This window comes from Erpetoichthys calabaricus, chromosome 9 (assembly GCF_900747795.2).
Source record: "Erpetoichthys calabaricus chromosome 9, fErpCal1.3, whole genome shotgun sequence".
Lineage (NCBI taxonomy): Eukaryota > Metazoa > Chordata > Cladistia > Polypteriformes > Polypteridae > Erpetoichthys > Erpetoichthys calabaricus.
This window is the reverse complement of record NC_041402.2, coordinates 97,433,999-97,451,152: the sequence shown is the minus strand read 5'-3', so window position 1 is coordinate 97,451,152 and position 17,154 is coordinate 97,433,999. Positions and strand designations below refer to the sequence as shown.

The 17,154-nt window shown below is 38.5% G+C and overlaps 1 protein-coding gene across 4 annotated transcripts in view; it reads left to right on the top strand.

Annotated features, from left to right (window-relative positions):
• Nucleotides 1-1,060: 1,060 nt before the first annotated feature.
• Nucleotides 1,061-17,154, top strand: part of LOC127529132 (zona pellucida-binding protein 2-like) — a 76,230-nt gene continuing 60,136 nt past the window's right edge. For 3 of the 4 annotated variants that reach the window (XM_051931722.1, XM_051931719.1, XM_051931718.1), the window contains exons 1-6: nt 1,061-1,133; nt 11,802-11,918; nt 13,385-13,460; nt 13,776-13,847; nt 15,204-15,347; nt 15,429-15,557. In XM_051931722.1, the coding sequence (XP_051787682.1) occupies nt 1,131-1,133; nt 11,802-11,918; nt 13,385-13,460; nt 13,776-13,847; nt 15,204-15,347; nt 15,429-15,557 (541 nt within the window). In that variant the 5' untranslated portion in view covers nt 1,061-1,130. The remainder of the gene's footprint in view (nt 1,134-11,801; nt 11,919-13,384; nt 13,461-13,775; nt 13,848-15,203; nt 15,348-15,428; nt 15,558-17,154) is intronic. The other variant, XM_051931720.1, reaches the window with a different exon arrangement.

The window sequence follows — 17,154 nt, the reverse complement described above, 5'->3', positions numbered from 1 at the left end:
CTCCTCATATCCCAATAGCTTTGCAGTACAGGTGGAAACACATAAAGTATGCATTTTGTTATTGTTATTTGCCCCCTTTCCCTGTAATAGTTTCAACCAGATGGCTGTTTACATCCTTTGAGAAAAGCTCCACTATGAGACTCAGTTTGCTCTGGACAAAGGTAACATTAAGGCTTTTTAAATTGAAGAGTAGGAATCGTTTTCTGTGTTTTCACAGAAATATAAAAGATTCATGTTTATGTTTTATTTATAAAAATATGGACACTAAAGATGACACAATTACTGCTCATTTGAATCACAGCAAAACAGTGCTGCTAAATTGTTAACGCTGTCCTTCCTAATTTTGCTTCTTTTATTTTTCCTGTTGTTCACCACTTACTGCCAATGAAAAATTAAAATCTCACCACAGCATCTTGACCTCATATTTGCCATTGTCTAAGAAAACTTGATTTAGAATTTTAAGAATCGGTTGTCTAATTTCTAATTGAACAAAACCTGGATTTCTCTGCTCTTTTGAGTTAAATTGTTTTGTTTTGACTGGTGATGTTATTAAAATGGTCATCCATTACATGCCAGTGTGATCTAATGAGCCATTATACCATACATGATACTTTCACACACTATGGAGATGCTTTAAATTACTATTGGTGATGTTAGACCTTACCACTTTTCTATCTTAACATACATTTCTGGTCATAGTTTTGGGAAATGAACAAAGTTGCTTATTTGTCACTTGATGTGCACAAAAAGTAGTTAGCTCCATTTTTTTCTGTGAAATTAAAGATCATATGAACTGGATGTGACATCATTTCTAATGACAGTGTGACAAAAATGTTATTTCTGAATGATTTTATTATATTTTAATTACATATGATGTGGTTAGAGATAAGTGTTGCATTACAACACAAACTGTAAAGTCCAAGCTACCAATTGGAAGGACATTCATCTGACATATCCCACAGGGCAGCACATTGTTTTTCTTAACATGTGAATGCAGCAAAGGCTTTTGGTCTCAGGAGGGGCCTACATTGTCTGATGTTGCTGAATATCTTTACTTTTCAGGACAACCTTGTCTGGGATCTGTGGCCATTTAGACTGCGAGATGGATTATCATGTGAACCAAGGCTTTAATGGTAGAGACACATTTAATTACTAATAATCCATAAATGATAATAAAAAATAAGTTAGAGTTGAATGCAATTCTCCTTTAAGAAGACAGAGCAAGTCAAGAAGATGGCCAACATCAGGCTGTAGTATTCAAGTTTAATGTTCTGCATAAATTTGCATTATCAGCTGTTGGATCGATCTAGTTTTCAAAATACCAAATTCCATTTAATGGTGCAATAGTATGGTTTCAATTGAAGGCAAATTTCTTAATAATTTTCTATTAAAAGGCATCCTGCTTTGATCCACAAGCAGTACAGGTTGTTCTAAGTTCACAGATGGAGAAAAATTTGACAAGACGTTCCAATTCATGATGGTAAGGGAGTGTTAATTAACTCCATATCACTAATAGCATATGCAAAGAGGGCATATCACCTGCTTTTCCACTAGCCTGGCTTATTTCCTTTACATTTCTCAATGGTTCCTAGTGTAACAGTAGGGGGCGCTAGAGCTCCCTTGAACCCTCAGGTACCACGCCAAACACCAGGTAAAAGTCCAAGACTTTTTATTTTTATAATAATAATGTGCACTAAGAACCCTCCACTCCACACTACACATACAATAATCAATAATCAAATAATCCAACACCAATCCTCCTCTCCCAGACACTTAGCCACCCTTCTCCCAGCTCAGCTCAGTGTCTGGGCTTTCCCACAGTCCTTTTATATCCCTTGACCTGGAAGTGATTCCAACCCTGCAGTCCATGATTCGTTATCACTTCCGGGTCATATTAAAAGTCCTTTTCTTCATCCGGGAAGTGCGTCCTGATCACATGACCAGAAGGAACGGCATGCTTCCGGGTTATAGGGCACGTATAAGTCCTTGAGCCTCCCTGCAGCATCCTCTGGTGGGCCCCACAGTGTCCAGCAGGGTCGGCAATAAAAATTCCATTGTCCATGATTCCCCGCTGGTTTTCGGGGCACTTCCATGCTACAGAGAGGGCTCCATCTAGCGGCTTGGGGGTATTGGCTGGGATGAACAGCCGGCCATCTCCCGCAATATTCCCCCCTCAGTGAAGAATTATAATTCGGAGCGACCAACCCCCGAGAGGAACGTCTTCCTCCAAGAGGATCCACGCACCGGGCTTGGGCTTCGTCGTCTAGACTCCCCGAAGAACCTAGGGGGAACGTTGCATCTCCAACCCCTCTGATCCCTCGTCCTCTGAGGACAACTTCGCCATAGATGGCCTGGGCTGTGGCATTCAAAGCAGAGTCGTGGTCCCCTTGGTATTCTCCCTCTGTGAGACTGGAAGCACCTCGGTACTTCTGGCTCCATTCTTCTCTCCGCTCTCCGCTTCTCTCCAGCCGCCCTTACGTTTTCTGACCCCTTTCCCAACTTGTCAGGAGACCCCCGTTTTTTTGTAGGGATCTCCTGTTTAATCTGAGGCTTGTGTACAGTTTGGGTCTCTCTATTAGAACAAGAGAGCCCTTTTACTGTCTGCACGCCCTTTACTTTTACCCTAATTAGAGGCGGCGTCTTCAGCACCGCATTGCCCTGAGAGACAGCACTTTTCAGCTGCTCCGGTTTGATCGGTGCTTCCTCTGCCCCTTCTGTCATCACACCACATTCCCTTGTTGGGTTCGCAGTGACTTGGCACCCGCTACTTATTAATCGCGGGCCCAAATCGCACTGCGTCCTTTTATAATGTACGGTACCGGCATTACCTACCTGTACCGCCAAATCATATAAGACGAGAGGTTGTCCTATACGCCGCAGGAATTCATCCACTTTCCGTATGGGCGCTTCGGCCTTTTCTCCCAGTTCCCCAACGATCTTCTGAATCACCGTCAGCGTCTGTAAGAAACTATGTACGGGCTCGATTAGCTTTTCGAGTACCCGCACGTCGATAAAGTTATTTGATTCAACCGGAGGCAAGTTAACTTCCGCCTTCACCTTACCTACCGGCCGGGAGCCAATGGGCACGTCTGCTCCTGGCACGTGTCCGGCTGGGCTTCGTGGAGGCTCTTGGGAATTTGAGTCTCGCATTTTAGATGGCCAGGGCGCTGCTACCGACCAGGAGCCAATGGGCACGTCCGTTGTCGGCATGTGCTTGATTGGATCGCGCAAAGGCTCTTGGGAATTGGAGTCTCTGCAGGAGCGAGTGGCCGCTACCGGCCAACTGCGATCCACCTTTTCTAATTTATTGGCGGACCGTTCAATCACATCCCGCTCCTCTTTACTTTTATTTATTTCCGGTGCTGCTTCGCTCGCCTCCCCCTTCCCTTTCAGGGAGTTCAGTTCCATCGAGGGACAAATGACCTCACCTACGGACTGACGCTGACCTTCTCCTGCCCATAATCCTTTGGGTGAGATCACGTGCTCCGTCTCGGTGAATCGGCAGTTCTCTTCCTGGTCAGGTGACCCCGTATTTTGGTCTTGGTTTACCTAACCTGCCCCAGGATAGTCCACGTGACTAATATCATCGAATGGGCTCCCCAGCTGTAAATCCATAGACTCCTCGCCTTCGCGGCCATCTTGCCAAGGTGGGAAGTATATCTCTGATACAACGTCAGTTTTAAGAAGACCGGCTTCTGCAAAATAAGCAAAGAAAGTTTCTGGCGTCTCGGGCGTTTTCCCGGCACATACCTCCGAACTTCGTCGGCGTGTATCTAGTTCATGCAGGTAGTCCGGCGTGTCCGATTTCCAACAACCCTCTTGCTGCCATATCGCTCGGGCTGTTTCCACATCTATCAATGAATGCCCTGTCTTCCACACTTCCCGTCAGGTATGTCCACAGCCGCTCGGCGTCTTTTAGGGTCTGTTTCTTCGGGCAGTTCCCATTGCTTATTGATGTCAGGCAAGGCTCACAATCGCAGCGCGCTCTCGATGTAGTGTGGTGTTTCTACCCCCGTGTTCTGACGCTACCTTCTTAGGGTTTTCTGTATACACAATTGATTTAATTTCAGGTCCTCTGCCTACTTACAGCCAGAGTATCCTGCCGACTACGCCAGTGTAACAGTATGGGGCGCTAGAGCTCCCTTGAACCCTCAGGTACCACGCCAAACACCAGGTAAAAGTCCAAGACTTTTTATTTTTATAATAATAATGTGCACTAAGCACCCTCCACTCCACACTACACATACAATAATCAATAATCAAATAATCCAACACCAATCCTCCTCTCCCAGACACTTAGCGACCCTTCCTTCCAGCTCAGCTCAGTGTCTGGGCTTTCCCACAGTCCTTTTATATCCCCTGACCCGGAAGTGATTCCAACCCTGCAGTCCATGATTCGCTATCACTTCCGGGTCATATTAAAAGTCCTTTTCTTCATCCCGGAAGTGCGTCCTGATCACATGAGCAGAAGGAACGGCGTGCTTCCGGGTTATAGGGCACGTATAAGTCCTTGAGCCTCCCTGCAGCGTCCTCTGGTGGGCCCCACGGTGTCCAGCAGGGTCGGGAATAAAAATTCCATTGTCCATGATTCCCTGCTGGTCTTCGGGGCACTTCCATGCTACAGAGAGGGCTCCATCTAGCTGCTTGGGGGTATTGGCCGGGATGAACAGCCGGCCGTCTCCCACACTAGACATGGCTGTCTTGGGAGGGTTGATCCCTTTTCTGTATGTATAATGTGTGCCAATCTGGAAAAGTATCAATAAGGCTGTTGAAATCCTGATTTCTGATTATTTATGGCCTTTGTTATTATGCAATTGACAAACACTGCTTGCTTTTGATATTTTATGTAACAATTGCTTTTAATTTAAAACTGAATAACATTTCTACTAGACTAAATAGATAGAGATAGATAGATAGATAGATAGATAGATAGATAGATAGATAGATAGATAGATAGATAGATAGATAGATAGATAGATAGATAGATAGATAGATAGATAGATAGATAGATAGATAGATAGATACTTTATTAATCCCGATGGGAAATTCACAAGCACTTACAGTATTTAAATTCTTGGTCTACAATAAGGAGTAATAAACAATATAAGAAAATAAGAATCTGAACAAAGCTGACATGCTGTGCAATGTAAAAAAGAAATTGAGAAGCAAACAAGAAAGTTTAGAACATCTAAAATAAAAGTTAGAACTGCAAAATTTTCCTCCATATCACATTGCCATCTTAATTTGATATAATCAAGGTTGAAGTCGAGGTTGAGGTTGGGACCATTCACTGATACAGCGCATTGCCACACCCACCACATGACGAACCACCGCAGGATCCCAAATTAGGACCAGAGTGCAGTTGTACAACGGGTGACATCTCTGCACCACACTAGTCCGAATAGAATGGAACAGCATGAGAGTTTTTTACAGTGACTGGAGTGACAATCCTGCCACCAACAAGGGTTGGATGCAGGTTAACGTCATCCAAGCACAAGCAATTCTCTTTTTAGAGGTGTTGTGAATCTTACTTGGTATGCAAAAACACCAAGAACTAGACATTAGGCCTTACTCTAGCTTTTAGTTGTTCATTATGCAGTTGAAAATTTCCCTGCAGTACCACACACCCTGTATCTACAGCCCTATTTTTAAACTAAAGATTACTTATCTGAAGCTGATATTTCTTTTTGTTTTCTACAATGCTTTGTACTGCGTCTGCTGTCCATAATTTTTTGTGTTGTGACCATTTGGTTTATGGTATAACTTCCCTCATAACAATGAGTTCAAGTGTATACTCCAGGGGCCTCATGCATAACGCTGTGTGTAGAATTCGCACTATAACATGACGTAAGCACAAAAGCCGAAATGTGCTTACGCACAGAAAAATCCAGATGCAGGAATCTGTGCGTTCGCCAACTTCCACGTTCTTCCGCTACATAAATCCCGCTCAGCGTGGAAATAAACGCATGTGCACGTGCCTGCTGTCCCGCCCCAACTCCTCCCAGAATTATGCCTCTTTGAATATGCAAATCAATATAAATAGCCCTTAAGCCCAGCGTTCTGTGAAAAGGCAATGGCAAAAGAACAAGGAAAAATAGAAGAATTTCAGCGAGTACCAAATGGAGGCAAAGAAAAACGTACTATTTGTTGGTTTAAACAGTTATATAAGGCAACAAAAGGAAGTAGATCGAGTGACATAGCGTGTCGGAGAAACTCGAAAGCTCAAGTTCACAAAGTCACACAGTGCCCGAAATAAAAAATAAGTTATCACATATCAAAGTCAGCATGAAAAGGCAACTCGTAGCCCACCGTCTGAGTGTCATAGGAAAGCTTATTAGGGTACAGTGAAAAAAAAGGCACACAGTGCGAAAAAAGCACGAAATGTCAACTTTAATCTTGAAATTTCCACTTTAATCACGTAGTTTATTTTGTCATTAAAGTAGAACATCATAAACTTCATCTTAAAATCGTTTAATTTGCTAGTTTCTCAAATCCCATCGTAACTAAAGTAGCATGTTAAATGCTTTGTTGTGTATTTCATCTTATATGTGCTCTATGTGCCTGAATCACTACGTGCTCTTCCTCCGACAGGGCACAGAATTCATTACGTTCATAATATTACAGCTCTCTGAATAATTAAAATGCTGAGAAGTATACGTGATATTATTTTCATGATGAAATGAGTTAAAGCATGTTATTAAACAATGGAACACGGTGGCACAGTGATTGTTCATGTCTTACAGCAAGATGCTTGCTGCGCCATGCATGACCTTCAATGAAATGCTTTATTACAGAAGTACTATCTTTTTCAAACGTACTAACCCCCAATTCCTGTTCTTACTTTTCTTTCTCCAAATACCCAGTCGCAACACAATCAGCTCTGTAATAGACGTTAAGACATCTGTAAGCTTAGAACGCCGATTCTTCAAAACTTCTAAGGAACATCGAAATATCTTCATAATGTTTAATTATTCTATCCATCTATCCTTCCAGTGTCGCGCCAGCCACAGCATGAATACAGCGCGAGGCAGGAAGAATCAGTGAACGAAGCTCAAGTTTTTCGCTAGCACTGTGGCACCGTGTAGTTAAAATTAAAGTTTTATCTGTATAATATAATCAACATATTTTGCTGCATTTCATCTTAAAAATGATATCGTCATCATATGTAAATATGCGCTTTATAAAGTGGCTCCTGTTGTGCAATATTATAACTGTATCATAAGTACAATTACCTCACGGTAACTTGCAAGAATGTAGTGAGAGTAACAACGCTAAAGGTGTTATGGTATTTAGAATAGTTTGACTATTCTGTGGATCATTATATTGTTACAGGTTAATTACAATCAGATGCATTAAATTTATGAACGATATGTGGTTAATTTCAGTGTGTTTGATAAAGCCACCATCGTGGATATGAATCTAAGAAAGGGTAACCACACAGGAACAGTAGCACTACTTTGACGCTGGGTGCCAGCAGTCTGCAAAACCTAGCGGAGAAGTTGCGTACGACAGGGTATGAGGTACCGTGGAAAAGTGCGTGGCTTTACGCCAAGTGTAGGTTTTATACATGCGATTTGAACGTGGAAACATTCTTACGCAACATTTCTGTTCATACGCACCGTTAATACATGAGGCCCCAGGTATTTATTGACACATTTCCACTACTACCAGGAACCAGAAACAAGCTTATGGCCTGGTTTAGGGATTTCCTATTACAAAGAACCACCCTGGAGAAACGTTTAACTTGTACATTCACAAAAAAAAACTACAAAGAATCAACAGATTGGTATTTACGTATTTGGAAAACATTCAGGAAAGTACAGTGCTGCTTCTTATACAGTATACTCGTTTTTATTTTTTACCTTTTTGTTCTTGTCACTTTATTATAATGCACACAACACCTACTATCCAGTTACATTATATTCCCCCGTTTCTTTCCAAGTTGCATTTGTCATCAGCAAGGGTGTTTTTCAAAATAAAATGGTAAAATAAAAATCATTCATAAAAGATGATTATAAAGGAAGAAGAGTCTAGGTAAATAAAATGGAAGGTCTCTGCACTGTTACAAATTAGAGACTAAAAAGAGAAATGAGAAGAGATGACACTTTTACCTGTAATTAAATTGTGACCACTAATGAAGCGCCTTCATAAACTCGCCTAGTGTGGCAGTTACAGAGACTAGGAGATGATCTTAGTAACTAGGTGATTGTTGTGCCTAATTCACGTGAAAAGGATTTTGAATTAGTTGGCTGAAAGTGTCCTATCTTTGTTCAAAATTTTAGAAAGTGCAGTAACAGAATTTTGTTAATTCTTCATTTTTGAACTGCACTGTGTGACTCTTATTTGCTAGGATATTGATTTTCCAATATTTCATTTGATATTAAATTATTCATTTGAACAGTTAAATAATTAGGATTGAAGTTGAGATTACTAGAATTAAAGGGTACTTGTAACAAGGTCTAAAGTGGCATGAGTGCATTCAAAAACACTTAATGAAGCTGCAGTAACCAGTAACGATCCCGATGCATTTTTGTTAAGAGTATAATCAATTCTCAAAGTGATCATCCTAATACTAAAATTTTATTTATTTTACAACCTGTCTGGAGTCACTCCAACTAGCAGCATCGATAATATCTCACAATACTTTCATTTATTCAGCTGATGCCTCTGTCCAAGGCAACTAATCACATTTATGAGTCAATTGAATTGGTTCTTTTGGTTTTCCAATCGGAGCAGAGGCAAGTCAAGTGACATGCTTATGATCACAAATTGTCACTAGCAGGATATGAACCCACAACCGCAGGGTTTGAAGTCCAAAGCCTTAACCAGTACACCACACCACCTGCTTTTCAGTGAAAGTTAATCTCCTCTCAAAAAAAGGCTTTTTTTAATTTAAATTGTGACACTAATACGTTTCTAAAGTTATTTCTTCACAAAACAAAGTTCACATCATCTCTCAAATACAATAAGCTATTAATTAGTTTCAAAATATTTACATGTAACCAAAGGCGTTTTGTCTATAATTATATGGTCAGATTAAGAAGGTTCACACTCTGCTGTTGACTACTTTTGAATCACTTAAGTTAGGGAAAAAAAATTAGATAAATGTTCAGGTTATTTTATGATAATGAATAGAGTAAGTAGCATATGCGTAAATGTTAATATTTTGTTCTTTTATGTTTTGTTTTTACCAATATTTAGTTATTTCTGTACTACTAGGGTGTTGTACTGTGTTAGCCATTATGGATGTAGTGTGAGATCAAGCAAAATGACACCTTTTATTAGTTAACGAACGAGATTACAATATGCAAGCTTTTAAGGTCTTTCTAGGGCCTGTGTTGCCTCAAAAGCTTGCTTATTAATCTCTTTAGTTAGCCAATACAAGGTGTCATTTTGCTTAATTATTTCTGAAATCAAACAGCATCACCATGCTACTATTTAGTTGCTACAACATGATGCTTCACTAGCAATAATGCGCTTTGTGTTCCCCTGCTGCAATTGGGCGTGATCACATGAATTTGTCAGCCATCTTTTTTAGTTGTTAGTTATGTAATTGTCTGTACTTTATTTCAAAGAAAAAGTTTCTCTGGGAATTTGTTTCTAGTATTTTTGACTTTTGGTTTCAACTATTTGTTTCAACCTTATTTTAATCATGTTTTTTTTTTCACTTACTTCATTTGCTTATTTATAAAACCTCTTTGTAATAGTCTCAACTCTGACCTAACATCCCATCTGATTATGACTGTCAGTTTACAAAGGATAGGTTTTGAATGGGGCAAACAGCTGTGGACTTCACAAACACTTTCACAAACATTTCTCACTCGCACTTGTAAAAGCATAATTATGGATTTGCTTCCTGATGAGTCAAAAGGAATTGAAGTGCACATTTGCTAATAGGATCTCTCAGACTTGAAGAACTGAAGTCAACAGTGCGCTGATTTTTTTTTTTTTTGAAATGTCAAAAAAGAAATTGGGAACCAGTACCACCTTGCGAGGAGTGACTTTAAGACCTTCATCAATTTTGTTTGATTTTGTGCCACTTTGATAAACCACTTGGGAGCTCATAAATCAGGCTAAAATTGTGCAATGCATACCCATCTTAATAAAATTTAAAAAACAGAAAAGAGTCTAGAAATGTAGTCATATTTCAAAATGTGTCTCATATTGCTTAAATTGTACTTTCGGGTGGGTGGGGATAATCAAAGGTTCTCGTGTCCAGGGGCACCATAGAGTATTAATCCAACTGTGGTCTAATCAAAGCAAGGAACTAATTATTGAGGAAAACATATTGATGATAAAATAAAATGTTAAAAACCTTTCAGCCACTGCTTCATGAATATATCTCTTCAGCTCATCTGGGTCAGAGGTAGACAGGTAGTGTTTCCAGATTAGAGGCTTTTGCGATGCTTTCAACATCTTTCCTGGTTCTCAGTCAAGACACGGAAATGGACTTTGTTGTGATCTGTTTCAGTCATGCTTACCTTCTGAAAATGAGGTACTGTTTTATAAAATAATGTGAAGATGGAAACAGCATTGTTAGCAGAGACAGCATGGACATAGGTGCATTAATTCTCATTATTAAAGAAATACTCCACCAAAACAATAATTCTTACCCAGTGTTGTTTGTAATGACAGCTGAGAAAAAATGTATTTAAAGTTGCAAAGTGAACAGAGGTTACAAAATTTCTGATACAATGAGCTTCTCTTTAGGAAAGCGGGGGCCAACTCTGAGCAACAGTATCTTAAATCACTCATATCACATAATCCATATGTCAATGATCCAAAACACAGTCACATATGAAAGTGAAGCATGTTTAAATGGGATTGAGATTTTGGATAGAAGCTGAGAGTCTTGACCAGTGAATAAGGGGACTAGGTGGACCTTCAATCCATCTCACAACCACAATCGTGACAAAATAACCATAAAGACACATTCTGAGAAGGCCTAGTGTCAACGATTGTTCCTTAAAGCAACTAGCATGTCATTTACAGATAGTTCCTGCCATTGCACTTTTTACTGCCAGGGTAATCTCTGACTCCTCACAATATTCTGTTTATTATCTGGAAATTTTAGAAGTATGTTAAACATGTGTGTCTTTGGATATTTCTCTCTTTTTTACCCTACTGTGTTTTCCCTTATTTGTTTGCCAGCCACATTTGTATAGTATAAAATGGCTGTAATAGAGTGGGCAAATTAGTTAGAGAATACATATATAAAATATTGACACATATTTTTAGGAAGTCACTGCGCACTGGGAAAAATACAAAGAACTGGAAAAGGGCAAATATTATCCTGTTATATAAAAAGGGTGATGGGCAGATCCATGTAACTATAGACCAGTAAGCTTAACATGGGATCACAAATGCATTAATGGAAGGAATTGTTAAAGAAAAGATTGAGCAACACATGGCAACAACAGGAATTTTACTGAACAGTCAGCATAGGTCCAGAAAAGGAAGGTTGTGTTTTGCCAACATGCTGGATTTCTGTGAGGAAGCAACAGATTCAATCAAAGTGGAGCATATGATGTCATTTATGTTGACTTTCAGAAAGCATTTTATAAGGAGCCACATGAAATGTTGGGGATCAGACAAAACGTTAAGTGGGAGTTCAGGGTGTAATGTGTAGATGGGTTCAAAATTGGCTCAAACCCAGGAAGAAGAGAATTATGGTGCAAGGACCACTATCAGAATTGACTGATGTAAAGAGTGGTGTCCCTCTGGGGTCAGTCCTATGGCCGCTGCTGTTTTTAACATATATAAATGATTTGAATATGAATATAATTAACAAGCTGATTAAGTTTGCAGATAATACCAAGATATGTGGATTGGAAGAAAATCTAGAATCTGTTGAATCATTGCAAAGGGACCTGGACAGCATACAGGCTTGGACAGATCTGTGGCAGTTGAAATTTAATGTAAGTAAATATAAAGTATTATATGTAGGAAGTAGAAATGTTAGGTTTGAATACACAATGAGAGGTCTGAAACTCAAAAGTGGTGTCAAGTAGTGGCCTTGACACTATAAACCTCCAGATAGTGTTCAGAAGCTGTTATGCAGGCTAACAGAATATTAGGTTATATAGCACAAAGTGTAAAGTACAATTCCGAGGAGGTTATGCTCAAACTTTATAGCACATTAGACCTCACTTGGAATACTGTGTGCAGTTTTGGTCTCTGGGCTACAAAAAGGACATAGCAGCACTAGAAGAAGTCCAGAGAAGAGCGACCTGGATGATTCTAGGGTTACTGGGGATGAATTATGAGGAAAGATTAAGAGAGGTGAGCCTTTTCAATTTAAGCAAAATAAGATTAAGAAGACAAATGACTGAAGTATTTAAATTATGAAGGGAATTAGTACAGTAGTTTGAGACTGTTTCATTAAAGTGAGTTCATCAAGAATGCAGGGACACAGCTGGAAACTTCTTATGGGCAAATTTCACACAAACATTGGGAACTTTTTCTTTACACAGAGAGAAATACAGTATAGGCACATGGAATAAGTTACCAAGTAGTGTGGTAGACAGTAGGACTTTAGGGACTTTCAAATGTAGACTTTGTTATTTTCGGAGAATTATGTGGATGGGACTGTCAGGCTTTGTTGTGCTGAATGACCAGTTCTTGTCTAGATTGTCCTGATGTTCTAATGTTCTAAGAATATTCTTCAACTGCAGATAAAGATGCTTCTGATTAAAGCTTGTTCTTAATTTTATTTATTTATTTATTTATTTATTTATTTATTTATTTATTTATTTATGTATTGCAATATCACTCAGTTGTATTAATTACGAGAGGACATTAAAAGCCACATTTAAATATTTAGGGCACTTGGAAGTTTTTAAATTTAAGAATGTTTTGCAGAATTTGATTTGCTGAGGTTATCTAATAATGATAGACATTTTAGATTAGACAAGTAGAGGAACTGAGACATTCCTGTTTAAATAAACAAAAACTTAATAACCTCACTCTGTATATTACAAGGTAGAGATGCTTTACTGTGATTTTCTTTGAGTAAAATATTTCAAAACATAAAGTAACAAGATACAATAGTCAGCCCTGCCACCTCACATTTCATAGAGGCCTTATCTGAAACCAATATGTCTCTGTAAAAATTGAACGCTTTCCTTTTGTCCTTGTAGTTTTTCTGTGGTTTGCGACTTTGTGCAACTATGGTGAATTGAGGCTGATGAAAGGTTTTGACAGCTGAATGTCATTTAATGCGTCCAAGCACTTTAAGCTACTTTCATGTCTGAAAATGTGCCATATAAGTAAATGTTGTTGTTCTTCGTCTTCGGCATTTCTTAGAGGTCTTGGTTCATTCTCAATCAGTAGCATCATGCAATTTCTGGCTTAGGCTGAAGGTTATATTTATTCTTTATTCCAGGTCTTACACAATAAGATGATGGAATTTTACTCTGTTGCGAGTGCATTAACCCTGGTCCTGACTCTGCAACATACAGGTACAACAAGACTGAGATTTTTTGAGATGCAGATTTTTTTCCATTCTTTTTCAAGCTTGCCAAGATTTGAACAGGCATTGCAGGAAGCTATAGTATGCAAATGCAGAGTCCCTCCCTTTCTCTTTCTTAGATATCTCTGTGTAGTACACAATAAAACTGGAAAACACCCTCTTCCCACAGACCATGCTAAAGTTTAGCAGCTAAATATATATTTTGTTTTTTCTTTTTAAAAAATAAATAACCTGCCTAGATGAGCACTTACATGTTTGATGTTAAGGTCAATTTATAGTGATGTATTACAATTTTCTCTTACAGTCGGAGAATCTAATAGATTACACCCTGGCCCTGTCAATCTTCTGCAGTATCTGAAGAAGGCTCCTCTACCAGGTTGGCTGAATCTTGTTTTTCTGAGGCAATAATGAGAAGAAAGGATGGAGTTAGTCTAAAGTTTCTGTGTGTGTGCATGTCAGGATGCCCTTATGTATCTGAGATGGAGTGTTGTTTAGTTTTTTGGTTTTTTTTTTTACTTTCTTCATATACAGTACATGATGCCACTGGACCGTGTGTGTTTATGTCCAGGACAACCTGAGCAAGGAACATCCAAGGAGTCTATGGTCATGATAACTCAAAAATCAATCACTTAATTCTGGCCCAGTTATTAACACTTCATTTTGAGATTTCTATTTATTACAAACTAGGGGCTTTACCCCCTGCTCGCTTTGCTCGCCAACCCCCTGGCCTGCTCTACAAGCTGGCCTCTTTGCAGTTCTGCCGCTCGCGTATGGGGATACAGATGTACAATTTAAACAGATTTTTATTTTCATAGGAATTGTTACATATGTATCAACGCAACATATAACTGCACGTGATTGAATTTTGTTTCTTTCTCTCTATTAAATAAAATTACTTTTTCGAATGTTTGGCTCTGAGATTTGTTAATTGTCTTTGGAAAAGCTATTCTAACCTGAAACTGTTAACGTTTTAATATTAATGGTATATCAAGATCTCCTTTGTTGTCTAATGTTATCTGCGGAAGATGTACTACATTACCTTTCTTGGATACATCCTTCTTTCTACAGTAATTTGTGTTATTTTCATCTTCTGCACGATCACCACCAACTGTTTCAGTATAGTCTATTTATACACATTTAACCAATTTGATTTGTAACCGATCGACATTTTGGTGTTAATTCGTTTGACTTCCTCGTTTCTCGATACTAGGATTGCACGTGTACTCATTTTTTATGTTGATAACCCTTTGTGACGAAATTCTTCAATAAGATTTGGACATAATACATCTTCTTTAATTGGGATCTTAAAGTAAGGGAAATGTTAAAATGTATAAGAGCTGAGAGCACAGGAAGTGTGTCTGACAAAAGCATTCACACGAATGAGAGTTGAGGTCTTGTTTGAAAATGTTTGAGAGGAGGGCGTGACTTGAAAATAATCTCTCTTCCAAAAAGTCTTGTCATGTCGAAGGATTTTTTTATATAATAGAGAGATATTGTATTATCGTACTGCACCTCCAACACAATTGGAGAAGCACAAACTTTTTTTTATTTTTAACTAGACAGATGTCTTCCATTGTATTCCACAAAAAATGCTACAAAATAAAATGTTGGCAATATTGTATTGCTAATATTATAGATGCATTTAGGGAAATCCTTCTGCTGGACATCTCAGATATTTTAACATGTTTGTCTTTTTCTCATTACAAATATAATTCTACTTCTGAACCTAAAGGGAAGAGATATAATATGGCACCAAATGAAGTGTTTCATTATCAAAGGAAACTACCTGCACAAGATGAACCAGGACTCCCTGCCACAGAACCCAGTGTTGAAAAACAAGCCCCTGGGCAAGGAACCTCTGAAGAAATGAAAGTCTGTAAGTTAGAGCTGGTAGTGTTTGTCTATGCCAGTTAATCCTTATTTAAAATGATCATAGCTATAATGTTCCATTTTACAGATGAAGCTCCACTTAAAGTTACTGAAGCCCTGGAAGAACATACCCCAGTTACAAAAGCAACTCCTCGTCCTGATACGCCTGTGCCAGAATTAAAAAAGCAAATGGTGTATGGAGAAGACAATAAAACAGGTACCCCAACAAATATGATTTCCTGTGCATGTTGTATCATTTTTCTAATTAAAAACCTAATATTGCTAAGCACCCAAACTTTGAGCCACCCCATTTTAGTTATTATCACTTGGAGTAATGCACCATATGCATCTACTAAATTTTGAAGATTTTTTTTTTTTAATCTGTCACTGTAGTATTGTCAAAAATAATAAATACTACAATAGCATGCCCTCAATTCTCAAGTATCAAACATTCATGCTGTGGGATTATCCTTCATTGCCCTATTCCAGTGCTTCTCAAACTCAGTGCAGCAGAGCCCCTCTGGCTGCAGATTTTTTTTTTTTTTTTGTTATTTTTTACTAACTTTGTAATTGAACTCCTTCTTATTTGCAAGTTCCTATGTTTTCAGGTCAATTCAGAAATTAAAAAACTAAGTTTGGTAAAATTGTATTAAAATGTACCATACATTTATGTATATTATATAAATAATTTAGTGTTTTTTAACTCAGTTTTTAAGATTTGTATCATCATCATTATTATTCCTATTCTGTTTTTTAAGAGTTGTGTGTGTTAGTGGATGTACTCCTTGTTAACTGTAATGGATAGAATACAATTAAGGGAACAAACTACAAAGTAAAAATGCAAATTAATAATAAAACATCAAAAGAACATTTATAGCATTTACAGCTATAGTAAATATTTCTAAATGTCTTACACAGTAATGGTAAAAATCACACTACTGTGCTTTGCTAAATGCAGAATTAGAGAAGAAAAAAAGAACAGCTAATTAAATGAGATCAATTAGAGGGGACAAAAGACTAATTTGTGCTGTATATACAACAACTAATGAACATACGTTAAACCTAATGTAGTAAATACCACTCTACAGATTGTTTTAAAAATTCATTGACTGATTTAGTAAGACTTGTGCAGTCAGTTACAGTGTGCTGTCAGCTTGGTATCATCCTGTGCTGATCTGGTCTTAGTATCTATTTAAGGTAACAAGACTAACGTTTGGGTTTAGTGCTGTTGCAGTGTGCAGAGGTGTGGACTAGCAGTAGACCAGGACTGAGACTAAGTGCAGTCACAGTTTGCTTCATGGATTTAAAGAAGAGGAACAAAGTTCCATACTAACCTAGACCACCTCGTGAGCAGGTTTAACAGACTTAGTATGGTGGATAATGTTACAAAATGAATTGTGCACACATAAGCAGACTGTTATGGACATGAAGAAGCACTTACATGCTTAGGAGTCTGCAGTCATTTGGAGGGTGGAAGGTTTCAGAGGGCCACAGTTTAAAAGCCTTAGGGTTGAACAGACCAGCAGCTGTCATACAGTTATATGTCGTCAATAATTGGCATAACTAAAATTTGTAGGACCTACTGCAACAAAGCTTGGTCCTCCTCGCGTGAAATTAAATTCAATTAAAATATGACCACCAGCAATGAGGTATAACAATCTGCAAGATAAGTGTTCAATTGCCAAAATTAAGCATTGTGAAGCTGTAGGAATGATAACACCATTAACCTTACTATTCTGATGTCAAGCAGGAAAACCACTGTTGACCCCCCAGCCCCATGGGCCCTGGAGCAACTATCCCACTTGCACTGCCAA